Here is a 21,935-nt window from a genome sequence, read left to right on the forward strand (position 1 = left end):
TATTGGGGAGGAGCCTATGGAAGGCACTGGGGGAGGGAAGAGGCTGTGGGAGCAGGTTTTGGGTAGTGGATGATGCTCAGTGCATTACTTGGGGTGAGAGTGGAGGTAACATTCTTCATTGTCTACCTGGATGATGTTGACGGGAATCCTCTGGACTCTTAAAAAACCACAAGAGTGGTGTTTTTCAGCTGAGAACTAACCTGAACTGAGCTCTGAAGGGCTGATGCTTTTCCGATTCTTGCTGACAAAGAGCCTTTGTCTTAACTTGGACATAGAGGTAGAATCTACTCAGGGCCAACCACTATAGGAAGTGACCTTGCTAGTGGGCACAGTGGGCCTCCTTGGGCTGAGGAGAGGGTGGGGATGCACAACAGTTCTGTGCTGTATGTTGATGCCTACTTCCTGTGAATACCTGTGCTTTCCACTTAGACCAAAAAGATTCATTCTGTCTTCCCCTGCTGGAGCAGACCTGCTTTATAATATGGAGTCATGTATGTTTCTTCGGGGGGGCGGGGGGAGGTAATACTGCTAACGATTCCGATACCGTAAAAATCGCTAAGGAGACTCGCGGCAACTCAGACGGGCTTTGGTGAACTCACCTGGGTTGCTTTCTCAGGGAGAACCTTAAATTATCTGATGTGGGAATAATAAAGAGGGTTTGCTATTTTCTGGTCTTTGAAGCATCTGTACCTCCAAAATCACCATCCTACAATCCCAGGCATAGGAATCCTGGGAGGTAAGGGCTAAATTACTGGCCCTAGTGTCTACCTAATTTCAAAGGTCATTAGGTCATATTTAAATAAAGCCAGTGCTAGTGTAGTGGTTTGAAAGGTTAGGACTTAATGTGACTATCTTTCCAAGATGATCCATAATAGAAGGCTGAGAAAGTGGGGGCCCTCTTTCGGTCTGGGAACTGTGGGCTGCCAGCATATGGCCTATTACTTTCCATAGCCATGGTACCATCAACCCTTTTTCTTGGCATTCCAGTCTATTTGACTGTACCGAGATGCAACAAGAAGGTCTGGTTCGCTTCGCACCGGCTCTAGCTTGAGACAGGGGTCAGATGGTAGCTTCACTGTTTTCCGCCACAGGCCATCGCAGGCGGGGGTACGGGGGGTGGGGGGAAGTTGGTAGAAAAATGGATCCACTCTTAGGACACTTCAAATCGCTAAGTCCCAGGATTCCGCAAGGCTGGCGGGCTGCTTATCACAGCCACTCCAGCGCCCCGCCCCGAACTTTGTCCAATCAGAGGGAAGCTCTCTGACGTGAGTTTGTTATGACTTCCGGTTCAATACCGGAAGTTGTGCGGTGGAGCGAAATTTGAAGGAACCGGAGCTGCGGCCGGTTCGGCCACCAAACTGTTTGTTGCTGGCAGCTGGCTCTCTGGGCTGCTTGAGTCGCGCCATCATGCCTATCCGCGCTCTGTGTACGATCTGCTCCGACTTCTTCGATCACTCCCGTGACGTGGCTGCCATCCACTGTGGCCACACTTTTCATCTGCAATGGTGAGTGACGGCGGTCTAAGGCCCCGGTGCATGTCCTAGAACCACTCAGACGCTATTGGGTGTTGGGCCTAGAGACAATCCATTCTCGGAATTAAGACAAGTGACGACGACATTAAAGGAAACTTTCCAACCTGGGCCGAAATGGGCCAGGTGGAAGTGATGCAGGTAGCCCAGGGAGGGGTACGTCTGGTGAAGAGTTAGTTGCCTCTTTTATTGTGCTAAGAAATGTGACTTTAAAACTATTAGTCTGAGCGAAGATGAGCTTTTACTGCACTAATGAGCCATTTTATTAGAGAGTCAAAAAACAGACCAACAAGCTGGTAGGTTCCTGGCAACCCTTAAGGGTCTGTGTCGTTTGCTGGATGGTTTGGGTTGTTTCTACCCAGAAACATACCGTTGGTCAGACACTCCAGTGAACATGGCTTAACTTGGAATGGCAAGGAAATGCCTTCCTGTCAAGGGGTCTTAACATAAGTAAGGTAAAAGTCAGCCTGGACTTTCCAACCTTGTGTCAAAAAGACAAACAAACGAAATCACATAATACAGTGTTGTGTGGTGGTCTGAGCTCCATTCTCAAGGAGCCATTGTGTAGTTTGAAATAACTCTACCACTAAAGGTATTTCTATCACCTGGTTTTTACCTAGGCTTTCACCTTGGACTTTCCTGTCTAATTATGTTTTAGGCCTGTTTCTTGAAAGCATATTTGGCTTTAAAAATCTGGTATAATAATGCTTGTATTAAACTGAACCTTTTTAGCCTTCTTAAAATGTCACACTTACTGATGATCTATTATATTCAGTATTTTCTATCTTGTTCCATATGTTGCATTTTGTGGTTTTGCCTTTTGGTAGTTTTGTTTTTCAAGACATGGTTTCTCTGTGTAGCCCTGGTTGTCCTGGAACTCACTCTGTTGACCAAGCTGGTCTCAAACCCAGAGATCTGCCTGCCTCTACCTCCCAAATTCTGGGATTAAAGGTGTGTGCCAAGATGACTACACCTGGCTGATTTTTTTAATCTTATTTTTATTTTAAATTATGTGTTATATGTGTATGTCTTTGGGTGGTTTTGTGAGTGCAGGTAGCCTCAGAGGCCAGAGTCATCTGATCTCCAGGGAGCTGGAAATGGAGCTACTGGCAGTTGTGAGTCACCTTATGTGGCTGCTGGGAACTGAACTCAGGACAGCGGGAAGAGCAGCGCCAACACCTACTCTCAACCAGTGAGCTGTCATCTCTCCAGCCTTTTAACACAAACAAACAAATAAACCAACAAGACTTGCTGTGTATAGCTTAGGCTAACTGTGGATTTCTGGTTCTGTTTCTTCAGCCTCTGAGAGCTTAGGTTGAGGGTATATGCCCCATGATCCCCCTGTCCCTCAGATTCATGTCCTGTGCATGGAAGGCAAGTGCTCTACCACTGCTTTATAACCCCAGGCCTTATATCTATTTTTTGTTTGTTCATTTTGGTTTTGAAACAGGGTCTTGCTATGTTGTATTGGCTAGTCTGGGAGTCATGGCAGTCTTCCCGCCTCAGCCTCCTGAGTACTGGGATTGCAGGTGAGAACCAACACCCCTGGCTTCCACCTACCTATATATTTTGTCTCATGTACCCTTGGTTGGCTTTGAACTTGCTGTGTACCCAGGGATGACCCTGAATTTGTAATGATCCTGTCTCCATCTCTCAAGTGCTGGAAGTATAAGTATGCACCATCCTGTTTGGTTTATATAATACTAGGGATTGAATTTTGGGCTTTGTGCATGCTTGGCAAGCACTCTGTTCGTTGAGCTACATTGCAAGACCTGCCCCAAGTAGTATTTTTGAGGGTTTTTTTTTTTTTTTCTTTTTCTTTTTCTTTTGGAGACAGGGACTCACTATGTAGCTGACCATGAATGAACAAGGAAATGCACCTGAGTTTGGAAGTTAACTTTGTACCACCACACCCAGCACTATTTCAACCGTCTTTAGATGCTGATTCCATGGCATTGAGAACGTTTACAATGTTATATACCTTCAGTGTTGTTATCTGAACTTTCCATCAGCTGGACAGAAGCACGTAACCCATCAAATACTAACTCTCCGAGTTAGTCCTCCCAGACCCTGAGAGCCTCTGTTGCACTTCCTGTCCCTGAGTTTCCCATTCCGAGAATCCCATAGGTGGCATCCTGAATTCTTTGTCCTTTGGAGTCTGATGTATTTCATGTAGCATTATAATTTTAACATTCACCCATCTCATAGCATGTATCAGAGTTTCACTTCTGTTGTGGCTAATATTTACTTGTATGTATGAAAATACCATATTTTGTTTATCCATTTGTTTGTTGATAGACAGGTATTTCCAGATTTTGGCTGCTGTGAATAATGCTACTCTGAACTGCTGTGCAGATACCCGTCTGAGTCCCTGTTTTCAATCTTTAATGTATACCTGGGAGCTGAAAGACTGGGACATATGGAGATCCTATATTTAGGGTTTTTTTTTTTTTTCCGGAACTGGCATACTATTTTCCACAACAGCTGCCGACTTCTCTCTGTCTCTGTCTGTCTGTCTCTTTCTCTCTTATGTCTGTGTGTCTTTCTAGTCCTCTCTCACATCTATGAGTTAGTTGCACAAGCTGACTTTTAAACACCATTTTATTGTTTTTGGTGCTAGACATTGTAAACACAGACTGGTATATACTAACCCCATGCTCTACCCCTGAGCCTAATATCTCTCTCTCTCTCTCTCTCTGTCTCTCTCTCTGTCTCTCTCTCTCTCTCTCTCTCTCTCTCTTTCTCTCTGTCTCTTTGTCTCTCTCGTTCGTGTGTGTGTGCGCGCGCGCGCACACACACACACACACAGAGAGTTTTAAACAAGTTCTTGTTATGTAGCCCAGGTTGGCCTTTTGGCCTTGAACTCATAATCTTCTTGCCTCAACCCCCACTTGCTGGAATAATGTTCCAGAATATACCACAATGCTCCTAATTTTCCTGCAACAAAAAAATATAAAGATACGTGTACCCTAGACTGGCCTTAAATGTATGGCCATCATCTTGTCTTGGTCTTGCAAATGCTGACACTGTTGCTTACTTTATTCTGTTGAAGTACTGTAGAAGAAACCACAGAAAAGTACACGTGTTAAAAGTGCGTAACTCTAGGGGCTGGAGAGATGGCTCAGCGGTTAAAAGCACTGACTGCTTTTCCAAAGGTCCTGAGTTTAATTCCCAGCAAACACATGGTGGCTCACAACCATCTGTAATGGGATCTGACGTTCTCTTCTGGTGTGTTTAAAGAGAGCAATGGTGTACTCATATACATTAAATAAATAAATAAATACATAAATCTTTAAAAAAAAAAAAAAAAAAAAAAGGAAATGCCATGTTTTGGGCTGGAGAAATGGCTCAGTGGTTAAGCGCATTGACTGCTCTTCCAGAGGTCCTGAGTTCAGTTCTCAGCAAATACATGGTGTGGCTCACAACCTCACAGCTACCTTTAATGAGATCTGGTGCCCTGCTGTATACATAATAAATAAATCTTTAAAAAAAAAAAAAAAAGTGGATAGCTCGTAGGGTTGTCTCAAACCCAGCATGTCTGTGCAGCCAGAATTCAGATCTAGAAGCATGGTATAGGATTGGGAGGGTAGCTCACTGGTACAGCATTTGTCTCACATGAATAAGGACCTGGGTTTGCTCTCCAGCCCAGCAGAAAAAAGAGTTTAATGTCTGCATTAGAAATCTAACATGCGCCGGGCGGTGGTGGCGCTCGCCTTTAATCCCAGCACTTGGGAGGCAGAGGCAGGCAGATTTCTGAGTTCGAGGCCAGCCTGGTCTACAGAGTGAGTTCCAGGACAGCCAGGGCTACACAGAAAAAAAAAAAAAAAAAAAAAAAGAAAAAAGAAATCTCACATGCCCTTCTGATTATCCCCACCAGCGCCCACACACACACATAAAGGTACCACTTTGCCTGTGTTTCTCTTTTATACAGATGAGATCATACAGAATATGCTTTTGTGCGTGTGCCTAACTTCTTTTCATTATGTTTTAATGATTCATTGATAGCGTGCTTCTTAGTTAACTCACTCTCCTGTGCCTGGTTAGCTTTAATTTTGTAGTACGTGATCTTTGAATGTATTTGTAGTTTTTTTTTTTTTTTTTTTTTTCATATTTATAGGAAAGATTTGGACATGCGAGATGGTTTTTATAGGAGAGTTTGTCTTTTATTCCTGGGGTGAAGAAGGCTGCCCCACTCTCTCCCCCAGTCTCTCTCTCAAGTCCAGGCTGGTTCCGAGCTTACGATCTTCTTGCCTAGTACGAGGATTATAGTTACGGCCACACAGACAGGAAACTGTTTCCTGTCTATACTAATAAATTATGTAAATCTGGCCATGTTTTGCTTTTACTAGGTTTCTGAGAAACTCTGACCTTTGCCTGTCACCTACACTGTACAGCCCATTTGCAAAGAACAGCCCTGGGCCAAGACTTCAAACCCCAAACAACAGCACTGCTCAGACCTGCAGGACTGTCCTGCCTGCAGCCTCTCCTTGCAGGCAGGCAGGCAGGCAGGCAGGCAGGCAGGCCTTGTGTCAAAGAGGAGCTAATAACAGTGGTCATGTGATCTGTATCCTCAGCCATGCCAGGATTACTAGTCTTTTATTCTGTTTTCACTGTAGCCTAATCCAGTGGTTTGAGACAGCACCAAGTCGGACCTGCCCACAGTGTAGAATCCAGGTAAGGATGACGAAGTGGGGATATCTCAGTTGAAGACCTACTTCTCTTTCCAGAAAGCAGGGTTGGGGAAAACATCTCTGAAATGGAAACATTCTGACCTTTGACCCTCTTGGTTTGAGGCCAATTGATCCTCTAAACATCTGTGAGTCACTCAGGAGGTCTGGGTATAACCCGGGTGGCTGGAAGATAGACTTTCCCACCCAGGCTTCACGTGTGTATTTGGCCACCTCTAATGTTTAGCAAATGTCCCTGTGCACAGAATAGACATGACTTCATCCACCAGCAGACCAGCAGTCCTGACTCTGTGTACATGTAGGAATGAAGAAGTCTTCTGACTCAAAAGAATGCATATGGAGAGTTAAGTCTGAGAGCAGACCTGGAACAAGAGGCAGGCAATCCTCCTCCTCACCTTTGGCCACACTTCACCGATCTTCTCTGTCTTGTTTTCCCACCCAGGTTGGCAAAAAGACTATTATCAACAAGCTTTTCTTTGACCTTGCCCAGGAAGAGGAGAGTGTCTTGGATGCAGAATTCTTAAAGGTACACAGAATTTATCTTTTCCTACTAAATTCCAAACCCTCTGGAAGTATACCTTTCTACTTAGAAAAGGTGCGTGGAGTGTGGTCGAGGCCTATGGAGCACAGACACGGTAGAGCTATCAAGGTGCAGGCAAGTGACCTTGAGACAGTCGTCGGAGGTGTCCACTATAAGTGGACCACCCTTGGGCTTTCAGGGCTTTTTGGACTGAAGGACATAATGTGCTTCTAAGACCCTGAGCCATATGAAGGAATTATAGTCTTACTGGCCAGAGTGACAGGTTAGGAAATCCTTCCATTCTTACTAGTCAGGGAAGATGAGTGAAGCCACCATTCCCTAACCTGGCTAGGCCTCCAAATTGCCTGGAGAACATGGTGTAAAGGCAGATGTCTGGGCCTTTGCAAGCCCAGCCATAGAGGACAAGGGCTCTGGGATAGGGTTTCTACCCAGGTGGAAAGCTAGACCACAGGGAGGGTAACCAGGTTACCTTCTGTATCCCCTCCATATCTAAAATTTCCATTTTTTGTTTGAGGAAGCTGGATTGGCAGGATGTCTTGATGAGATTGAGGTACACAGAATTTGCAAGTGATTGCTGGACTGTAAGGGTTAATTTTTTTGAGAGTCAGTCAGATTACAACTCATTTGACCTTAACCCCCTGGGTGTTGTGATGTCCTTGAAACCTCTGTGCTTCAAGATGGTTGAGCTTTTGCGTTTGGAGCCAGCCTGTTCATCGTCATGGTAACTGCTCCCAGCTTTAAGAGGTGTCCTCCCTGTGATCAAGACAACAAAGGCACCTTCCAGTCTTTTCTTTAGCTTTCAAAGCCAAGTCTGCGAGACAGGGCGGCCACATCTTAAATAGTTTGGAGCAAGGACTTAGAAAGTATCCTGCTGAGGCGTGGAAGAGCCAGGAGACGATGGGGTGTCTGATCTCGGGCAGACCCTGCATGTTCTTACCTATATACCGGTTTCATTCCCAGTTGTTTGGACCACAGTCACCAGCCCAACTGCCAGGAGCTCCTGCCCCAGAGTCCTAGGCAGAGAGGCTAGTAGTGGAGGCCTTACTATTGGTCCCACATGAAATTCTGAGTCTCCTGTTAATGTTTAAAGGGTGATCTGGAGGAAACTGCCCAGATTCTTCCACAGTGGACCCTTACCTGAGTCTGGAAGTGTGCTATAAAAACCTTTGTTTACCTGACTGAAGGCATCTCTCTTGCTCACAGGGACATTGGGCTCTCTAGACTCACAAGGGGGAGCTGGATTCATTTTACCCCAGGCTCTCAGAGCCATCCTGGAGCTTGGAGGGAGGTAGACTGAGGCAGGCAAGTCCCAAGATGGAGAGAACTCGTAATGGTCCAGAGTACTTGGCCATCCCTGTTCTGTGTCCCTGGTGAGCACAGCTAATGCTCTGAGAGTGTCAGGATATGGCAGGGCCAGGACCCCAGAGCCTCTGCTGTTGGCCGAACAGCAGGCCAAGCTCCACTTCCTGTGGGATTCACTTCCTACATCTTACATACCTTTTAAAAGACTCAGAAGGAGGCTGGAGAGATGGTACGATGTTTATGGGTGCTGGCTGCTCTAGCAAATGATGGAGTTTGATTCCTAGCATCTACATGGCAGCTGACTGTCCATAATTCCAGTTTCAGGGACTCTGACACGTTCTTCTGGCCTCATCGGGCAATGTGAATACACGGTGCATTGACATAAATGCAGGCAAAACACTGACACATATATAAATAAATAATATTAAAAGATTTATGTGTTTATGCATATGAGGCTGTTTATGTATGTATGCCTGCATGCCAGAAGAGGGCATTGGATCTCATTATGGATAGTTGTGAGCCACCATGTCGTTGCAGGGAATTGAACTTGGGACCTCTGGAAAAACAGCTCTTAATTGCTGAGCTATCTCTTCTGCCTAAAAATAAATAAATCTTAAAAAGGAAAAAAAAGTCCCACACCAGGCGTAGTGATAACACGCCTTTAATCCCAGTACTATAGAGGCAGAGGCAGATGGATTTCTGAGTTTAAGGCCAGCTTGGTCCACATTATATAGTTCTAGGACAGCCTGAGCTACGTAGTAACACCTTGTTTCTAAAAAACAAAAAGATCTGTAGACATTTAAAACAAACAACACAAACAAATGTTCCTGTCTCTGTTGGCTTTAAAGTATATTGGGTCCATTCCTGAGCAATCGTCTTCACTGATCCTGGGCTCTGCACAGCCTTATGGGAGGCTGAATGGAGGTTAGCTGTGATGTGTTCCTGCTGCTTATTATGTGTATTGTCTTGCAGAATGAACTGGACAGTATCAAAGCTCAGCTTTCCCAGAAAGGTAAGTTAGCAAGAGATAAGAAGCCCTAGAAGTCTCTGACTTGGGTGTTGGAGGGGGAGATCCTGCAAGGAAGGCCTCCGATCTCTGGCAAAGCCAGGGGCTCATCTGCTTTGTGTGTCCCAGAGTCTTGCTAGCTCTTATAACTAGCCAAAAAGGAGCGAGATGACTGAAGCTGCCTGCCTAAGCCAGGCTGGCCTCTCTCTTCCTGCTTGGAACTTCATGCTCAGGAGCAGCTTTGGGAGGGGCCCCACATAATGAGTTTGTATCTTCTGGGCTCCCCACTGCTGACTTTGACAGGCATTTGCTTGAGTTCTGGAATGATGAATTAACTAGGCCCACAGGAATGGGAGAACAGTGACATCTACCCAGATAGTTCAAGCAGGAAGAAGGAGAGCCTGTCTCCTAAGTGAAAGTGCTAGCATAGACTTCTTGGTGCATGGCAGAGAGACAAGCGGGCCACTCAGCTTTCCCACCTGTGCCTTGTTCTCACCTGGCTCAAGGAGAAGCTGCTTGATGTTGAAGTTCTCACGCATGAATCCGCCTTTGCCTTGCTCCCCTCTGCTCCAGATAGGGAGAAACGGGACAGCCAGGCCATTATTGACACGCTACGAGACACATTGGAAGAACGCAATGCTACTGTGGAGTCCCTGCAGAGCGCCTTAAACAAGGCAGAGATGCTGTGTTCTACCCTGAAAGTAAGTCCTCAGAGTTGGTGGGAGGTACAGCCACAGCCATGGCTGGTTTGGAACACAGTGATCTACCTGCCCCTGCCTCCTAAGTGCAGAATTAAAGGCGTGCACCACCATGCCCAGCCTAGGCTCACATTTCTGATCATATCTTCTATTTCTGCCTCAACCAATGCCTTTGTTTATATAGTAGTAAAGTGAAGGCACGTCTCTTCTTCCCAAGGTCCTTCCATACCATACCCATCTGGCCCATAACAAAAGGGGCTATAATGGCTGTGCTTGTGGATTCTGTATCAGGTAACAAGGCCTTCCCAACATTTCACAGAGGGCCTGCTCAATGGAGACCTGAGTAGGCTGGGCCATGTTTCCAAAAGTGGCTCATACTCCACTGATGAGGCCAGTCTGAAGAATCTTCCATTAGGACTCCAGTCCTTGGCGGGGCTGCTCTCTGGAGCCAGATCAAACAGCATCCTAGGGAGGAGCAAAGGCCTTTGAAGTCCGCTGTGCTGAGCTGACCGAGCAGATCAAAGCCTGTAGAGCAAGCAGGCCTAGACCCAGATGAATTTTGTATCAGCCTGGGTTCGTGAGCCTCTTGCTCTCCAAGGGCCATGAGGCGATTGATCTGAACTCACGATTGATATTCTAGCCTTGTAGGCAGGAGCTGCCCTTGCTGGGTGCCATTTGAAAGGGATGGGAACCATCCTCGTGAACAGACAAGGCCCTAGGATATTCATATTCTATTCCTGCTCAGAGGCTGAGCTGGATCACATGGCCCAGCCAGTGGGAGGGAACAAACTAGCACCAGGTTGCAGAGCAATCTCTGATGTATCCCCAGGTCAGACATGGAATGCTCTCATGCTGAGGATAGGTCCTGGCTTGGTTCTCCTGTTCTGACACTTCATGTTTATGTGTCTAGATGAGATATGGGTTTGTGCTCCTGACTCCCGCTATGTAAGCATGTACCAGGAGACCAAGCCCATAGAACCTTGGCAGATCAGTAGTCCTGAGCCACTAAGCCTACAGCAAGGCACATCTCCAAGGGTAAGGAAACATCTGCCCTACAAAGCCTCTTTAGCAAAAAAAGCATAGGCCAAGTGAGGACTGTGGTTCAAAGCCTGGGTTGGATTCCCAGCGCTTCACACGCAGAGAAATATAGACCCACGCACACAGAGCCCACACAGAGACTAAATCAGCATGAGGAGGCCCTCAGGGTTTTTATCTCCTGTTATTTATCAGCATCTTCAAAAGATAGGCACGTATGGAGGTCCACTCCTAAAGTTCCAGCACTTGGGAAGAGGAGACAGGAAGATCAGGGGGTCATGGTTATCCTTGGCTACATAGTGAGGTCAAAGCCAACCTGGGGTATATGAAACCCTGTCAAAAACCTAAACCAAACAAAAGATACAGTACAGACAGCTCTCAGTGGCCATGGTTCTGAGACGTGCTGAGAAGGTGTATGGGTGTGCTTGTTCTTCAGAAACAGATGAAATTCCTGGAGCAGCAGCAGGATGAAACCAAGCAAGCTCAGGAGGAGGCCCGCCGACTCAGGAGCAAGATGAGAACCATGGAGCAGTGAGTCTAGCTGGCTTCTGTATGGTCCCTTCACAACCAGGGCCAGGAGCAGGGGGTGCAATTCTCAGGACTGCAGCTGAAAATGGGTTTTATTCACCTTTTGACTCAGATTCCCAGGTGCCTATGGCCACAGATTTCCTTTCTTAACCTCTATGGGCCCCTTCCCTTTTTGCAAGTACTCCTGTAACACTTCTTGTCCTGTTGCCTATGTGGCTTGCCATGTTGATAGGTGGCTTGCCATGCCTTTCCCTCCAGGAGTCTCCCTGTATGAAGTCCCTGACCTTGAAGTCTTCTGTCAGCACCTCTTTTTCCTCAGAAGCATCCCTGGAGCTGAGCTCATCTCTGCTGTGGAACCTTTCCTTGGGCACACCCACCTGCTAAAGCATCCTAGCAGCCCAGGCTGTTGCCATAGCAACGGCAGCAAAGGGAGGCAGACTAACCATCAGCCTCCGGATTTCAAATGCCGTGGGCCGGGAATGTTTTTCAGAATTGAGCTCCTACTCCACAGCCAGCGGTCTGAGGTGGAGGAGATGATCCGAGACATGGGTGTGGGACAGTCAGCGGTGGAGCAGCTAGCTGTGTACTGCATATCCCTCAAGAAGTAAGGAAGCCCAGCCATGCCTCTGCTGTCGCCTTCTGTAATGCAGATACTGTGAAGGAGCAGGTTCTAGAACCATATTGTCTTAGGTGAACTCCAGCTCTTAGGCCACTTCTGAGGCTCCTCTGACCTCCACTTTCCTGGACAGAGAGAGATTTGCCCTAGAATTGCTGAGAGAACAGAGTATAGATTCAAAGTGTTGTTTCTAAGGAGCTCCTGCAGCTCTCAGCAGTGGGTGCCCTCATGAGAGCTGACCCTGCCTGACTTGGGTAGCAAACTCACCATATCCTTCATTAGGGTGGTGACAGGAAGCTGGAGAAAGGAGCCGCTTGCCTGAAAGGCACAGAGTCCACTGCCTCCATTTGGGGTTGTAGGGAGCCCCCTAGTGAGGCTTGCATACTCCAGGCCCAGTTCCTGCAGGTGACAGAGACCAGTTTTTGTTTCCCTACCTCCTTACATATGCAGGACCTGCCTTGGGCCCCTGCAGGGAGGAGGAGCTAATTTGGTAAGGCCTTTGTTAGGTTGGTGCTATGGCTCAGTCAGGGCACCGACTATACCCTTAGGGTGTTCTGTTCTGTCCTCTCTTCTCATGGCTACTTTGCAGAGAGTATGAGAATCTGAAGGAAGCTCGGAAAGCCTCTGGGGAGCTGGCTGACAGGTTGAAGAAGGACTTGGCATCTTCTAGGAGCAAGGTGACTGAATGGGGACAAAGGGAAGGGAGCCTGGTCTCCTGAGCTAGGCCATCCAGCCCCACACCAATGGGCCAGAAAAGGTGGACTACAGAAACTGGTTATGCCTTTTACTGTGCATTGTCTCTGACTCTGTGGCTTGTCTACTTGGGAGACCAGTTCATGAAGGGATGTCCCCACCAAACACTCGTGCCACCTTCTGCTCTTCTTGATTCCTAGATGCCTCTTAGCTGGCTTGGAGAGCACAAGCCTCCAGTGTGGTCCTCCAGCGTGGCAGCTCCAGAGGCCTGCTTTGTACCCCATCCCAAAATTGAGGGTTCTTGGGCCAGCTGCTTCTGCCTTCTGTAGAGAGAAGCACTTGCTCCCAGGCAGCCTTAGATATATGTGCTCAGTTGAGGTCTGGGGTCTCCCCTGTGCCTTCAGTATTTTTTTAGATTCAATCTCAACCATACACTGGGTAGCAGCAGGTAGGGGCAGAGCATGTGGCACCATTGGCTTGTCCTTTCTTACAGTTGAAGATGGTCAACACTGAGCTGGATCAGGCCAAGTTAGAACTGAGGTCAGCCCAGAAGGACTTACAGAGTGCTGACAAGGAAATTTCGGTGAGACACCCTGGCCTGATGAGAAATGAGGGGATCTGAGGGGTCGTTGTGTGCCTCCAAGAGTAGTCAATGGTGCTTCTGGGCTCTCTGTATACTCCTGGGTTGGGGAAGTGGGTCAGCATATGCACCGTCACCCTAGTCTGGCCTTCCACCTGTACCTCCTCAGCAGAGGGCCAAGGGCACCATGGATCTTCCTTTGTGATCTTAACTCCAAGGCTCCTAATCACCAGAGTGAGGACTCCACCAAGAGGAGTTTTCAGGCCTGGTGTTGGTGGCCAGCCCTCTCTCTGTTCCCTGTACCCTTCACACAGGAGTTTGTCCTCAGCACCTTAACCTTTCTTTCACATTCTCTCTCTTTTCTCTAGAGCCTAAGAAAGAAGCTAATGATCCTGCAGGAAACCTTGAGCCTGCCTCCAGTGACCAATGAGACTGTCAGCCGCCTGGTGTTTGAGAGGTTTGTTACCCTTCTGGGATGATTCAGGGATCACAATCTGAGAGAGCCTGCACTCCTGACTTTGGTGGGATCGATGGTGTTTGTGGACCTTCTGGCCAGAGAGCCAAACAGGCTCTAACTGGAAAGCAGCTTTGAGAGAAGATGGCATATGACAAGGAAAGGCAGAGAAAGCGTTTGAGTAGTCTTTGGACAGGGCAGGAGTGGTGGCTGTCTTGGGGTATCCTGGAGTTTCTCACCACATGCATCTGGCTGCCCCCATCTCTGAAACATACTGAAAGTGCTCACTCTAAAATAACCCCCTTTCAGCCTGATGGTGTTGTTGCATGTCTTTAATCCTAGCATTCAGGAGACAGAGGCAGACAGATATATCTATGAGTTCGAGACCAGCCTGGTCTACAGAGTGAGTTCCAGGACATCCAGAGTCCAAAATAAATAAATAATCCCCTCAGGTTCAGGAGTGTGTGCTTTAAGGCTGCCAGCAGAGGGAGCCAAAAGAGCCAAGGATTTATGTCCCTGCCAGGAGCAAGCTTTAATCTCTGTTCTTCACAGAGATGGGCTAGTTAAGAATATCTTCTGCCTGCTAGAGGACTCCGGCAAGGGAGCCAAATTAAAAACTCCTGTCAACAACCAAGAGTTTAAAACTTAAATAATTTTTCAACGTATTTTGGCAAATCAATATGCCCTCTCTTCCTGCCGGAGAAATTTACCCATTCAGTGCCTTCCAACACCCCACTTTGCTCCTGGGTACTGTGCTCCCTGACTCCTCATACCTCAGATCCTCAATGCTGTATCTTGGGACATTCATGGAGCAGGCTTAGATTTAAGTGGTTTCTTAGGACCTGCAGTGTCACAGCCAACCATAAGAAAACACTTCTTCCTGCTTCCACGTTTGCTTCTGCTCTTTCCTCACTGAAGACTCTGTTGTGCTTGCCAGCTTCCTCAGCCAGATAGCACATTGTGCGTGTGTGTGTGTGTGCGTGCGCATGTGTGTATGAGTTCATGTGTATGTGTATATGTATGTAAGTATATATGAATAAGTATATTTGTGTAAGAGTGTGTATGAGTATGTGTGTGCATGCCTGTGTATGTGTGAATGATATATATATATGTGTACATGCCTATGTATATGTATGTATGAATGAATATATTTGTGTAAGAGTGTGTCTGTCTTTGTGTGTATATATATGCATGTATGTGTGTATATATATATGCATATATGTATATGCATGAATGCGTGTGTGTGCATGCTCATGTCACAGTACAGAGGTCAGAGCATAACTTTGTGGAGTCATTTCTCTCCTTTTACTTCTACATAGGTTGAAGGGATCTAACTAAGGTTGTCAGACTTGTGTAGAAGCACCCTCAGTCTCTGAGCCATCTTGCCAGCTTTTATTTTTACTCCTTAGCATCTCTCTGCAGAGCCAAAACTACCCACTTGTTGTAGTTTATGATGACCTGAGAACTGTGGGACTGTGTTGGGCACATGGTCTGCCTGTGGTCCAACACTGGGTTGATTTTGTCAACTCAGTAGGCTCTGTCCCTGATTCTTCCTCCCAGCACACCCAACTGTCAGCCATGCCTTCTCTGAAGTCCCATGTAACATAAGGGCCTTGTCAAGAGCTTACACAGGTATAGTACGTGCCCTTAGGAAAACGACAATCAAAAACCATATACTGTAGAGAAAACCTTAGAGCCCAAGCTGCTGCAGGCTGGGGATAGAGAATCATTCTCTAGAATACCCACAGTTCTGATGGCGCTCCCTCTAGCTTTTATTCCGTGAACCTCAGAGCTTGTTCACACAGTTGCTTTCCATGTCTGGCTTTTATAGTGAGGAAAACAAGCACATGGGACACCTCAGGTTGCCAGGGAATTTGCATTACCTGCTGTTACTAATTTCCTTTACTACACAGGCTTTTTTAGACCTATGCTTCTGTCTTAGGTATTGACTGGCAGCTGCAGCCTAGTTTTTATAGGTTAGATGATTAGGCCCAGAGTCCACCAGGTAAGCACCATATTATAAAATCTGGTCTGCAATGCCCAGATGGGAATGAGCCCACTACGTGCTCAGTAAACTTCATGCCAGTCTTACCTTGGCCCTGAGCGGACAGTTCTGGTCTCTCAAATCAGGAGGGCACTGCATTAGCCAAACCTGAGTCCAAAGCCGGCTGGGCTGCCTATCAAGTTGTGTACAGGATGACTGATTCCCTGTTTTCACCAGTATCTTTCTAGGCATGAAAATTTGGGTAGTAGGACTGTTGCATTTAGCATTAGCCCTTTTAACTTGGCATAGTGTATTCTGAATTCCAGGGTCTCCCTCCGAGGGCCTCAAGGTCTCAGAAACAGGCTGCAGGCTCCAGGGTTGGGGTGTTTACAATTTTCTTTGATCTGTAAGTGCCTCCGTCTTTCTCCCTTGAGAACAGACTTGTTGCTGTATGGTTTGGGGAGATTCTTAAACTGTCCTAATATATATGAGACGTGTAGTCACATTCATGAAACCACTATTAAATCTGAAGGAAGAGAAATCCAGGCAGAGAGGATGGTGAGTTCAAAGTCCCTGGGGCATTGCTAAGGTGGGCTTGGAGGAGAGAGGCGGGTGGCTGGTGGGCCAGATCTCTGCCAGCCTTCAGACATCAGCCTTGCAGGTGCAGATTTCATCCTAAAAACAGTAGAAACTGTTGGAAATGTTTCTGGAAGATGGCTCTGGGACCTGCTCCATGTTCCTCATTTCATTCTGTCACCGACTGATTGATTTCTTGAGCTGTTTCCAAGCTGCTTCGTGTCTCCCAGCCTGCATTCAGGCTTCCATATGAGGCTTACATTCCCCTGGCCATGTTTAGTCTCTCGTGGAAGGGTCTGGGTGTTGCTGGTCATGCCCATGCCTTTCTTGTGGTGGGGTTGCCCTTTACTTCTGTTGTTGTGGTGCTTTATATGTCTGTCTGACACCAGGAGAAGGCATCAGATCAGCCGCCATTTGGGTGCTGGGAAATGAACTCAGGACCTCTGGAAGAGCAGCTAGTGCTCTTAACCACTGCCACTGAACCATCTCCATAGCCATCATCTTACTTTTTTTTTTTTTCGAGACAGGGTTTCTCTGTGTAGCCCTGGCAGTCCTGGAACTCACTCTGTAGACCAGGCTGGCCTTGAACTCAGAAATCCGCCTGCCTCTGCCTCCCAAGTGCTGGGATTAAAGGCGTGCGCCACCACTACCCAGCCTTGCTTTATTATTTTATCTTTTTGAGGCAAGGTCTTCTATAGCCCAGGCTGGTTTCATACTTGCTATGTAGGTGAGTATGATCTTGAACTTCCATTTTTCTGGCTCTACATCTTGAGTGCTAAGATTACAGTCATGTATTACCACAGCTGATGTATGCAGAGGTGGGATTGAACTCAGAGCCTCGTGCATGCTAGGCTAGCACTGTACTACCTGAGCCACATCCCCAGCCATGCTTCTGTTATTTTAGGGCAGCTCCAAGGGACCCTTGCCCTTCCCTTCCCTCAGTTTTGTAAAGCTGTACCATAGCCCTTGCCCACTGGGGTGCAGATCAGAGGAAAGGGAACTATAGGGGAAGTCTTAGGAATTTTTCATGGGTCCTAAGGGCTCCTAAATTCTGATGAAATCTGGGGAGACCTTCACTTTAGGACAGGACTAATAGGAGCTGAGTTGGTGCAGGATGTGCTGACAACTGTCACACAGGTAACACATCTGCCTGGGGCTTTGGCTCTGCCTTAAAAAGAAGGCTTTGAGTGCCTGGCCTCATTTCCTGAGGCCGCTGACATGAAGCTATGTAAATTGGCCATAGGTGAGTGTCTCAGAGGTGACGGAACCAGAGTGCCTTAAGGCAAGCCTGTACTGTAGTGAAGGAAGCACCACAGAATCCTAGGTGTATGGAGGAGAAGGTAGCAAGTCTCGTGTGTGTGTGTGTGTGTGTGTGTGTGTGTGTGTGTGTGTGTGTGTGTGTATACAGTTTTGTTTTCTGAGACTGGATCTCTCTGGCTGTCCTGTATAGATCAGGCTGGCCTTGAATTCACAAAGATCTACCCGCCTCAGCTGGGATTCAGAGGTGTATGTTGTGATGCCTGGTTTGGACATGCATGTATTTTTTTATATTTTCTTTTAGGCAGTCTTGATATATAGCTTATGTTACTAAAGTTACTCTTTATATATTTATTTTATGTATATGAGTACACTTGTAGATGTCTTCAGAAGAGGGCATCGGATCCCATTACAGATGGTTCTGAGCCACCATGTGGTTGCTGGGAATTGAACTCAGGATCTCTGAAAGAGCAGTCAGTGCTCTTAACCACTAAGCCATCTCTCCAGTCCCACTAAAGTTACTTTTGAGAATACTATGTAGTGTCTTCATCATTGTCAACTCCTGAAGTACCAGGCACTAGCACACCTGTGCTGTGATAAGTAGCAGCATCTTCCCATCTACATCACTCTGCAGTAACATTTTTGAATGGCCTGCACTGAGTTCAGAGAAAGTATGTGTGATCAAAGGGAAATATCCTGTTCATTCCTTTGGTTTAAAAATTTTCCCATTGTAATTATTTTAAGCGTGTGTGCATGTGTTACATGTTATACTTGTACAAGTCAGAAGGTAACTTGTGGGAGTCGGTTCTTACCCACCATGTGGGTGCTAGGAATCAAACTCAGGTCAGCCTTTACCCAATGAGCCACTTCACCAGCCCCTTTGTGAGTTTGGTTTTGGTTTTGTTTACTTTCTTTTTCCAGATTTTTGTTTTGTTTTTTGTTTTTTTTCGAGACAGGGTTTCTCTGTGTAGCCCTGGCTGTCCTGGAACTCACTCTGTAGACCAGGCTGGCCTCGAACTCAAAAATCCGCCTGCCTCTGCCTCCCAAGTGCTGGGATTAAAGGCGTGTGCCACTACTGCCCGGCTCTTTTTCCAGATTTTTAGTGGTCACATGGCTGATGCTACTTAACTTACTCTTAAAGATTAGGCCTGCCTCTGGGGTGACCCTGAGTCAGGGGTGGGCATTAGAAGCCCCTGGGGCTGAACTGTCCCTCCTCTTCCTCTTCTTCCTCCTCCTCCTCCTCTTCCCCCTCCTCTTCTTCTTCCTCTTCTTCCTCCTTTTCCTCCTCTTTCTCCTTTTCCTCCTCTGTTTTTTCAACATTTGTGTGTGTGTGTGTGTGTGTGTGTGTATTGGTCTAGGTGCATATGAACCACAGGATGCATCAGGGAACAACTGAAAGGATTTATTTTTCTCCTTTCACCAGGTAGATTCCAAGGATTGAACTCAGGGCTTCAGGCTGAGAAACAATTATCTTACCACCTGAGCCAACTCACTGGGCCAAGCTGAGTTTTCTCTGATACCTAAGGAACCGTGATCTTTCTGGGTCGTCACTGCAGTCTCAAATAATGAAATTTTCTCTACCTTCAGCCCAGCCCCTGTGGAGATGCTGAACCCAAAGCTTCACCGGCCACCCTTCAGTGATGAGATTGATCTCAATGCTACCTTTGATGTAAATACCCCTCCAGCCCAGACCTCCAGCTCCCAGCATTGCTACCCCAAGAGGCTCTGCCTGGAGAGGGCACGGTGAGTATTGGTCCCTGGAGGTACCTGTAACCTGGAAGGCATAGCTAAGTCACCTGTGGATCCTGCCCTGATGGCTCTGAGTGGTTGGTGCAGCTGCTTAGGCTCTGGTTCCAGCCCCACCCCCACCCCACTTGGCTTGAGTGCTCACTCTGAATCCTACTTATTTCTTTAACCCTCATTAGCCTCAAGATGATGTGTTGGGATGTCAGTCTCAGTAGGGGAAGTGTGGACTGGTGGTCAGGCAGGCATCCCAATACTCTGAATGCCTGCCCCCCAGAGAATCCTGGTATTAGACTCTGAATTTTTCCCATGTGCCTCTGAGGTTCCTGCTTAATACAAGACCATCTCAAACCATGATCCCATAACCCCACCACCCATGGAAACATCCCATTCTGGCAGACAGGAGGAGGACCTCTCGAGCTGTGAGATGGGACCTGCAGTGGAACAAGGAGAGGGAAGCCATCTCCTTGCCAAGCACACGACTATGCTCCTTCATGTACATGGGTCTGTGCTGCTTCAGTAAGGGAGTTCTTTTTACATTTTTAAAAATTTCATTCATCTGTTTTTGTGTATTGTGGGGGATGCACATGGCAGTCAGGGGACTATTTGTAGGAGTTGGTTCTCTCCTTACACCATGTGGGGACAAAGGATCAAAGTCAGGTTGACAGGCTTGGTAGCAAAGTTTTATCTGCTGAGCCATCTCTCTCTGGTCCTAAGGAAAACTTAATGTAAGACTTTGGATGTAAGAGAAATAAACTGTTATGTCAGGCAGTGACAGTGAAAGGGAAGACAAGGGCAAAGCAGCTGGGCATGACCCCCACTCTGCACACAGCTGGCCTGGTCATACTGAGAAGCCCGAGTCACGTGGCTGCAGCAGAGAGCTTTGGAGTCTGCTCTATCCCCACCTCCTCCTATCGTTCCCTCTCCACCTGTCAGTTGAGGCTGAGATGCTCATCCTCTGTGCACAGAAAGTTGGCTGGGCTCCCTAGAACATGGTGAGGAGCCCAAGAACCTGGGGAGCACTGAAATGAGAGCCCAGACTGAGACATGGTCCTGTCTACCCAACAACCCTGGCACTAGTCTTTTCAGACTGTACTTGGGGAGGGACCGCTGAGGTGCCTGCCCAGAGCAGAGCCATGATGGCAGCCTGCCACGCAGAGGCTCCTCTGAAGGGCGTGTGCAGAGTCTGCCGGCCATCTTGCTTACTTGCCTTCATGTCTCGTCTCACAGCTCTCCCATACAGGACATCCTCAAGAAGGCACCCAAAGTCTCCAAGCCGGTAAGGGCCCAGTTCCTCAAAAGCATGCAAGCAGTCCCACACCCAGCCCTCGCCAGAACTGACATGAAAACCTATCCTTCTAAACTGGCGGTGGTAGTTCATACCTGTAATCCAGGGTTCATGAAGCTAAGGCAGGAGGAGAACTCTGTATAGTGAGTTCCAGGGCATCCCGGACTTGAGTGAGACCATCTCAAAACAAAGTAAAACAAAGAAAAAGAGAAACTCTCCTTCTGAGAGTACAGACTATGTTCAGGTTCCTCCCCGGGCCCAGGACTGAGACTCCTCAGAGCCACCCTTGAGCCCTGGTCATTGTCCCCTGTCTCCTATTCTTTCTCCATCACTGCCCCATGCGTGTCCTGTGCTGCTATCTGGCTTGTCAAGTCTGACTTTGGCATTATCCCAACAGGAGTCCCAGCTCTCACTGGGTGGCCAGCGATGTGTAGGAGAGCCAGACGAGGAACTGGCTGGTGCCTTCCCTCTTTTCATCCGGAATGCTGTCAGGGGTCAGAAACAGCCCAACAGGACCACAGCAGAATCCCGTTGCAGCACAGATGTGGTGAGTGGGGGTGGCCAGCCTTTAGGGTGGGGCAAGGTAGTCAGCTCCCTGTCCCTTACTCTGACCCATTCATCTCTTCCCTTTCTCCCTAGGTAAGAATAGGCTTTGATGGGCTTGGAGGACGAACAAAATTCATACAGCCTGTATCCTTTTTCTGTGGCCATGGCCTGAGCTGACCTTAGCGACATATACCATGCTCTGACCTGCATCCCCAAGTTTCTTACCGTGCCTTCAGCCTAAGATGGGCTGAGCTTTCCTGCCCTGTATTCCAGACCCCTCTCCAAGCTTCTTCCTTGACATTGCTTCCAGATGGACACAGCCATTATCCGACCAATGCCTGTTAAACCCAAGGCCAAGAGTAAACAGAAAGTGAGAATGAAGACTGTGAATTCTGCCTCCCAGCCCAAGCTGGAAACCTTCTTATGTCAGTGAACAGTGACCAGAGTCATGTCTTCAATTAGTAGGACAAGACCTTGCCAGCCGGAAGTGTTTCGGAAGATGGCTCCTCTTGGACCAGTCCAAGAGAGATGTCCAGAAAACACACTTCCTGTGTTCACCGAGCCCTGCACCACACTGGGAAGTAACATGACCAGTTTATAGTTCCGATCAGCAGATCCTGCTTCTAGCTGCAGGGTTTTGCTTAGAGCTACAACCAGGTGTGGTCAGGCTCCTTCTGTTTTATAGAACAGGGTCACATTGACTCTTAAGTGGATGAACATCCTGGAGGATTCCTAAGCAGGCTAGCTTCAACTTCTGCCTGCCTCCTCCAGCTTATTGCTTGAAATGGGGGTGGGGGTGGAGTGGGAAAGGATGGGGAAGGTTTCTGTGTAAAATAAAAAGGCATCTTTTCTTCTAGGTTCTGGCTGTATA

General features: G+C 47.5%; 1 protein-coding gene across 2 annotated transcripts; it reads left to right on the plus strand.

Moving 5' to 3' along the window:
• Positions 1–1,282: 1,282 nt before the first annotated feature.
• Positions 1,283–21,919, plus strand: Traip (TRAF interacting protein). 2 transcript variants are annotated; one of them, XM_076918038.1, is made up of 16 exons: positions 1,304–1,505; positions 2,980–3,058; positions 6,146–6,203; positions 6,660–6,743; positions 9,033–9,072; positions 9,640–9,767; positions 11,236–11,330; positions 11,818–11,931; positions 12,533–12,620; positions 13,130–13,219; positions 13,585–13,673; positions 19,075–19,230; positions 20,461–20,509; positions 20,916–21,065; positions 21,158–21,208; positions 21,375–21,919. In XM_076918038.1, exons 2-16 carry the CDS (start codon positions 3,015–3,017, stop codon positions 21,495–21,497), a joined length of 1,359 nt encoding a protein of 452 aa, XP_076774153.1. In that variant the 5' UTR covers positions 1,304–1,505; positions 2,980–3,014; the 3' UTR covers positions 21,498–21,919. The 2 variants fall into 2 exon arrangements, with proteins under 2 accessions (XP_034340056.1, XP_076774153.1); XM_034484165.2 differs by lacking the exon at positions 2,980–3,058 and having other exon boundaries at positions 1,283–1,505.
• Positions 21,920–21,935: the final 16 nt, after the last annotated feature.

The sequence above is a fragment of the Arvicanthis niloticus genome, chromosome 21 (genome assembly GCF_011762505.2).
Source record: "Arvicanthis niloticus isolate mArvNil1 chromosome 21, mArvNil1.pat.X, whole genome shotgun sequence".
NCBI lineage: Eukaryota > Metazoa > Chordata > Mammalia > Rodentia > Muridae > Arvicanthis > Arvicanthis niloticus.

Excerpts from the sequence above, each read along its gene's own strand:
- Traip (XM_034484165.2), top strand. The coding sequence starts at position 1,408 with ATGCCTATCCGCGCTCTGTGTACGATCTGCTCCGACTTCTTCGATCAC. Across the intron at positions 6,204-6,659 it reads GCCCACAGTGTAGAATCCAG|GTTGGCAAAAAGACTATTAT; the intron begins GTAAGGATGACG and ends TTTCCCACCCAG. Across the intron at positions 21,209-21,374 it reads GAACAAAATTCATACAGCCT|ATGGACACAGCCATTATCCG; the intron begins GTATCCTTTTTC and ends CATTGCTTCCAG.